The 7,739-nt window shown below is 36.4% G+C and overlaps 1 protein-coding gene across 6 annotated transcripts; it reads right to left on the minus strand.

Annotated features, from left to right (window-relative positions):
* Positions 1–599: 599 nt before the first annotated feature.
* LOC110780195 (thylakoid lumenal protein TL20.3, chloroplastic-like) lies at positions 600–3,115 on the minus strand. 6 transcript variants are annotated; one of them, XM_056831427.1, is made up of 6 exons: positions 2,699–3,115; positions 1,579–1,608; positions 1,324–1,385; positions 1,164–1,198; positions 827–909; positions 600–728 (listed from the first exon to the last, which is right to left on the minus strand). In XM_056831427.1, the coding sequence occupies exons 1-6, from the start codon at positions 2,737–2,739 to the stop codon at positions 692–694; spliced, it is 288 nt and encodes a 95-aa protein (XP_056687405.1). In that variant the 5' UTR covers positions 2,740–3,115; the 3' UTR covers positions 600–691. The 6 variants fall into 6 exon arrangements, 4 of the variants coding, with proteins under 4 accessions (XP_056687405.1, XP_056687403.1, XP_056687404.1 ...); XM_056831425.1 differs by having other exon boundaries at positions 1,279–1,385; XM_056831426.1 differs by lacking the exon at positions 2,699–3,115 and adding an exon at positions 1,709–2,682.
* Between the last annotated feature and the right edge of the window lie 4,624 nt (positions 3,116–7,739).

The following is a 7,739-nucleotide window of genomic DNA, read 5'->3' on the forward strand; positions in this document are numbered from 1 at the left end:
AAAAAAGTCGCCCTTTTTGATCAAAATATCGTCCTTTTAAACTTTAAGGGCGACATAAAAATCGCCCTTAAATCGCCCTGTTAGGTTCGTCCTATTAGCCTTCGAAGGCAACACTAGTTTTTCGCCCTTTTTGATCAAAACCAAAGAGGGCAAATGTTTTTCGCCTTCTTTGGTCGAAAACAAGGAAAGCAAACGTTATCTCGCCCTCCTTGAATATATTTCGCCCTCTAAAATAGCTTTAATAGGGCAATTTGTTTTGCCTTGTTTGTTCAAAACCAAACAGGACAACTTGCTAATGTCGCCCTCTTTGTTCAATTTTTTATTTTTAAAAAAACAAATCTGGTTGAGACAAAAACTCAGCTAAGTAATTATATAAATATGGCAACAAGCTTATCACCAACCATACAAAGGTAAATGAAAGTAAAACAAATAAAAAATAACTATATAAAGACCATAGTGGATAATAGCACCAAAGGTAACATCAATTAGCAGTTAGGCCAGTTACTTCATAATATTTGGCCTTTGGTGAGTTTTACATGACCTAAATCAACAAGCTACACAATTCCTTTTCGTACTATATCATCACCATAATAGAAATAAGAGCACTAGCAAGGACACTTCGAGTAAGGACTACCATATGCATTTCTTCGTTTGTTTCCACAACCTAAGCTTATTCTTGTGCTTACTCCTGTTATTGAATTCGTTCCACTTGCATACTTGCAAAGAGCCTGTCCATCACAGATGAAACTTAACAACCTTCAATACCATAAACAGGTAATTAATGTATGTAAACGGGTAATAATGTAGCTGTGAAATCAAGTTTTACCAGTTTCTGGGGATAGTCAAGAACAGCATCACTAAAATCAGCACCTTGAATAAGAGTTCCAGTAAGGACACTTCGAGTAAGGACTGATCTTACAAGAACAACATTAGTAAGATTTGCTTTATTTAAGACATGAAATTTGAGGATAACATGCTTGAGTATTAAAGCAACAAGCCTTTTCCTTACCAAAACTAATCTCTAATCAATGAAACTGAGAACTGGATGTCCAATAATTCACAAGATTTGCTTATATAATCAACAATATTTCTGAAACAGAACAATCTGACTAAATAAACTAGCACCTGGAAATCATAAGTAAGAGTGTAAAACAGTAACTTACCATACGATCCATCAGCGTATCACTAAAATCAGCACCTGGAATTGGTAGAGTTACATCAGTTTATCAAAATCCATCAACTAGTAATGTAATGAAGTAGTAATGCAGGCATATATACAAGAGAAATTGGCTTTGTAAGCAACAGCTTTCTCAAGGTATGCACCATTGAATGTTGAACCACTGAAATCTGATTCCCTCATATCTGCTGATGTGAAATTTGCCCTTCTGCAAAGTTAACAGTATAACACCATCTTATGTTACACGAATGATGAAAAGCTCCAATTTTTTCAACATTACATCAACGAAACACATTTATCCATTATAAATAGTAATGATCGATAATAGTATAATTTGAACTAGTAATGTAATGGTAGTTCATATATACAGAATTTGTGAAACAGTAAGACTAAATTTTTACCTGAAATTTTCATTGACATGAACAGCTTTCCTGCATCCAACCAAAAAGAAGAGAGAAGATCCAAATCAAAATTAAAACAACTCAGAAATTGTTTAATAAACAGTAATTAAACAATGGAAGAAAGGCAGACTTTAAATCAGCAGAACCATATTGAGCAGCAGAGCCAATCCCGAATTCGCCTCGCATTTCAGCTTCAAACTTATTCAAATAAACAACAGTCTTCTTTTGTTTAACATTGCCTAGATCTAGTGGCTTCAATCTTTAGATCCTGAACCTAACAATTAGGTAATCTGGGTTTGGAAAAGGAAAACTTATGATTTTGCACCCAAAAAGTGTAAAGCTATTGTAGCTAGTTGATTATTTTGTACTTTAAAGTGTGTTGTCAGAGTAGTGTGATGTCTGGGATTCCTTCACAACAACACTTCCAGTCAACCTCCTTTCCTGTCATTTTCTATTGACTATCAAGGCTCCAATACAGAGTCTTGTTGATCAACTTCAATTACAATAACTAGTAATGTAAGCCTTCAATTAAATTTACATGTAACAGCTATCAATACAAATCAGGATGATAATTATGAGCATGCGACAGATCTCTACGCGAAGCAAAGACTGCAAACGAAACTTGATTAATAGGTATCTTGAATCTTACTTTTGGTACTTGGTAGGATAAATTTCAGTGGCACCAACAATATTCAACATATATAGGATTTCATTATGTTGAGAAGCTTAGTAGAGTAGATTCACCTAATTTTATCAACTGTAAACATCTAAGGCTACTATTTGGATTAGAAAAGCCTGTTCAAACTAAAATCAGACTTATATCATCCAAAACAATCATAATCAAATCTGCTAAAAGTTCATAATCAAATATCCATCAACAAAATTCAGATAATCTCAATAAAAAAGAGCCAAATCGTCCATATTACAACAACAAAAACGCAATAAAACAGAGAGTTGGGCAAATAGTGATGAACTAAAAAAAAAATCAAAATCAATATGACAATAGTAATTTTCTTGTACATCTCCTAATTCGTCACTTAATTAGGTCCCAAATTCAAATACCAGGACACAACAACAAAAAAATTCGCAAAGAGAAGAAGAAGTTGAGCAAATACGATACCAGGCGAACTCTAGAGGAGCTTCAGATATGAGAAAATACATGCTATTGGACCGAATTTCAGGCGAACTCAAGCAAATTTCAGCGAACTCAACCAAATTTCAGCGAACTCAACCAACTTTCATACGAACTCAACCAAATTTCAACCAAAACACATAAAATTAGGGTTAGCGAAATTGAAGACGGAGAGAGAAACTAAACTGGAGATTTAGGGGAGAGAAAGGGAGATGAGAAGTTAAATTGAAAATTTAGGGAAGGAGAAAGCTAAAATAAAGATTGGGAGGGGTTTTAATTTTGGTATTCTTGAAAGAGAAATTGGGGGCGATGGAAGAAATCTTCTATTCTCTGGTTCCCAAGGTCTGAAGTTTAAGGAGTTTGACATTTTTTTATTAAATTGATCAAAGAGGGCGAAATTTACAAGTCGCCCTTCTTATTATTGTTAAAGAAGACAAAATCCAATTTTCGCCCTCTTTGTTATTATCAAGGGAGGCGATATACATTTGCCCTGTTTGATTTGTTCTAATAGGACGATTTTTCAGTTGTCCTTCCTTTTACAAAAAAATCGCCCTCCTTGATACTGATTCTTGTAGTGCGTGGGCCGCGCTGCTGCTGCTGTGTCGTGGTCTTGGCCCGCGCGCGCACACAGCCGCTCGGCCATGGGCAAGCGCTGTTGTGTCGCCTTACTTGCTTGCCTAGCGCGCGCGCCCATGGGCCTTGAGTGCTTCGTGCACTCGGCTCGTGGGCCGCTCTTCGTATTCGCGTTTAATATATTTCCGATATATTATTTATCGTTTCGTATACGACGAATCACCGTCGTACGATACGATTTATTCGTTTCGCCTAGCTTACGAATATTCGCGATACGATATACGATTCCGATGCAAGGTCGTATCGTATAATACGTTTCCAACTTAAATCCCGAAAAGCTATTTAAATGAATTTCCGATTCATTTAATCCGGTGATCTGTTACGTGTCATTGGTGTAACCTTGTAGGTTCAGTCAAGAGTAAGTTGTGAGTTCAATATCCATTAGAACTCACTGATCGGAAGCATTCCTCCAGCTAGCTGTTCCGATCACTTGATCTCACTGAATTAATTGTTCGCAATTAATCTGAACCTTGGTATTAGACTTAATGCACCTTGGGTGAAGGACATATTTCCTTCAACAAGCACATTGTGAAGGATTGACCTTCCAGCAACAACTTGATTATGGGATATAATATCAGACAGAACAGAGTTAAGCTTAGCACATAAGAGCTTTGAGATGTACTTATAAATCACATAATAACAGGAATAGGTCTGAAGTCTCCAACAGAGGAAGGAACACTCACCTTTGGAACCAATGTGATGGAAGTGAAATTTATTTCCTTGAGGAGTTTCCCTGTCCGAAAGAAGTCACAAATTGAATTAGCGACCTTCCGCAGAGCTTTGCGGGTCTTGCCTGTCGGAGAGGTAGGCCTTTGTACTGTTCTGGATTTTTATCTTTGTTGTATTTGTATGCTTGTCTGAGCTATCTGTCTTGCAGGTGGTTTGGCGCCCTTTTGATGATGCGCCTACACCTGCTTCGGCCATGCGGGCCTATTACCCGTCCGGACGGCGAGTGCTGTTCCCGGGAGTGTACCGTCCCATGTGGTATCTGGGTGAGCGGGTGACTCCTCAGCATAATGTGAGAGGCAGGTTCATCCCTATGGATCCTCCGGAGTCCATGCTGGCGAAGACTGTTGATTGTGCTCGGCTTTACTCGGATGCCATTAAGGCTGGGGGCGAGTCCATTTGTCTCCCATGGGAGAACTTTGTGGATAGGAGGAGCTGCTATGATGATATAGACTACTCTTTCCCAATTTATTTTCATTCTCAGCATTCATCAAATCATCGTCAATAATAGCAAAATAATCTATGGGTTTCCGAATAGCATTGATTTTAGCCTCAAGAAAGGTCGTGTGATCGGCTATTTGGTTGGCCCTAGAATTAAACTCTTTGATGCAATTCTCAAGAAGAATCTCTAAGTTAGGTTCCAATGATTTTGAATGCATAGAATTTTGAAAATCAACAAGGGAAGAAGAGTCACAATCAAGCGTATGAGGGAGATCATGCGCATTCTTGCAAATAATTGAAGGACTTTGATAAGAAGCATAAAAAACATTTACATTAGAATGCAACTCATCAACATGAGAATAAGGGGAAACGGGATTAGAATCATGCATATTTGGCTCACTATTGAAAGCATGCGACATTTCAAGGGAATTCATGCAAAAACTAGAATCAACATTAGAAACATGAAAATCCCTAACACATGTCCCATGATTGGTCATTTCCCAATCATAGGTATCTCTAGCTAACCAATTATAAAAATTCCAAGCTTCATCCAATGATTTAGCCCGAAATTCACCATGAAACATATTCTCAACCATTCCCCTAGTAAATTCATTAAGACCATCATAAATCATTTCACATAACTCCCACAAATCAAACCTATGATCACTTCCAAGAGATTCCTCAAGTCTTTAAAAATACCTCCAAAACGGTTCACGCTCAAATTGAGGAAACAAGAAACTTGCCATTTTTTTGAAATTTTCAAAATAAAATAAATAAATAAGAAAAACAAAAAGAACTATGCACAATGACCTAGACTCATCTAACTAACACAAACTAATGCAAACCGAAGTCCCCGGCAACGGCGCCATTTTGATAAAGGAAAAACTAGGTCGTTACTAGTCTCTCCTAATCAAATAAAAAACCTAAACTAACCACTAAACACAAGTAAAGCGGCAAGTAAGGGTCGAAATCCACAAGGACTAAGGTGCACTAATTTATGCTAATCGAACAACAAGCTAGGTCGGAATAGGGTTGGAAAAGTCAACTAACCAACTAAAACTAAATCAACTAAACTAACTACCAAAGACAAACGAGGTTAGGGAATGGGATCAAACACCAACAATAATGAAACAAGTATACGAGCAACAATTAAGAATGACGATGCATAAACAAAGTATGAATGATGCGTTGGATAGAAATAGATCCCCAAATGGCTCCCGCCTTGGATCAATTCTTAGAATAGCTAAATGCAAACTCCCGTCCTACACACAACTATCCTTAGGTCACGATTAGGCACAAACCAAACAATAGTCAACTTAGGTCACGATCCCTCGATTTTCCTAAAGTCTACTACCCCAAAATCTAAGTCATACACAAGTAGCTAATTTGCATACAACAAAGTTTGAGTATGCTCAAACAAACAATAATTTAATCATGCAACATCACCAAATTCAAACTCATTTACCCAAATCAATCATTGTTAGGTTTTCACCCAAACCCTAACCAATAAACTACTCCATCAACATAAAAATATGAAATTTATAGAAATTAACAACTAAAAACATGAAACTAAACAATAATAACAACTAATTTAAACATGAATCAATAAACTAAGCAAAAATAACTAAACTAATAAAAGCAATAAATAAAACAATAAATAAAGAAATAAATGAGGAGAGAGATTAAGAAATTCTCATTGATTAATTGGTTGATCATCAAAACAAAGTTGTAGTTCTTTGAAATTGAAAAGCCCCAAATTTCATTGATAATTTCTCATTTTTCCCTCTCTAAAAGCTAAACTAATGAAAAAAAACCCTAAACTCTAAGAGAAAAGAGAGCTAAAATAAAATAATTATGTACATGGTAATATGTCTCCCCCCCCCCTAAAATGGGTATTTATGTTCTCTTACTAAATAGAAAAAAAAAGAAAAAAAAAGAAAAAAAAAACCAAAAAAGAAAGGAATAAAAAAGGAGAATAAATAAAAGAGAATAAATAAAAGAGGAAAAGGAAAAGAAAGATAGAAAAAATAAAAATAAAAACAAACAAAGGAAACCCCCCACAAATCCACAATCAGGTCCCCTTATTCTTTTCAAATCCAAAAAAAGGACGCAGCCTCGTTCCTTCGTCTCTTTCATTTCTTCGCTGCTCCTTTCATCATCCTATCACCAATCCATCATCACTGTCAATCATCAACATCAACGGCTCATCATCATCAGCTATCATCATCAGCCTATTATCATCATCAAACGCCGACCATCATCGAACGGCCCAATTGCTGCACCGCTCATCAATCAATCGCAGCCGTCGAGCCTCATTAATTCCGTACAAAAATTGAGGGCCCAAAAGTTCGGTCGAACGTTAATGGAGGTTCGGGCGAACCCGTTTCTAGTTTGGGCGAACACACGGTGGGTTCGGCCGGACTTCAAATTGACAGTAGCTTCTGTAAATTGGGTTCGGTCGAACTCCATTCGTGTTCGACCAAACATATGTTCTCTGTTTTTGCTCTGTTTTCTGGGTTCAATTTTGGGTGATTTTGGTTGCGGTATTGATGCGTTTGATCTTGATAATGGTCGGTTTCGTGTTTGTTGGTGGGGTGTGCAATGTTGTGGGCTGCGAGGTTGGTGGTGGCAGGTTGCAGTTCTGTGCGAGCTGGGCAGATGGGTTGCGTTGTGTTGTGAAGCAGGTGGGAGGTGTAGAGATGGTTGCTCGGTGGTGGTGTAGGATAGAAGTTATGTGGGGTGTAGGTTAGGATGTGGAGTATTTGATTGCTTTGGTCAATATTGACATTTGACCCTTAGAAATCTCAATTGAAAGCGTTTGACTTTTCTTGACCAAGCTAATACTTGACTCGACTGTTGAAACTCGCGCTCGATACTTCACGCCGTTCACCTACAAGATTAAAAATAAATAAGAGGGATAAATAGAAAATAGAATAAAACAAAATAATAATAATAATAATAATAATAATAAATAATAATAATAATAATAACAATAATAATAATAATAAAATAGAAATAGAGATAAAAATAGAAAATTAATAAAGAAAACTTAAATAATTAAACTATAAAATTATAAAACAAATAAAATAAATAAATTACGAAATTAAAATCTAAAAACTAACAAAAATCGCTAAAAGCGCTAAACTAAGCTATAAATAATCGAAATAAGAAATTAAGGAAAATAACGAGCAAAAATACTAAAAATAGAATCAAACGACTCAAATGATGC

Source organism: Spinacia oleracea, chromosome 6 (assembly GCF_020520425.1).
Source record: "Spinacia oleracea cultivar Varoflay chromosome 6, BTI_SOV_V1, whole genome shotgun sequence".
Lineage (NCBI taxonomy): Eukaryota > Viridiplantae > Streptophyta > Magnoliopsida > Caryophyllales > Amaranthaceae > Spinacia > Spinacia oleracea.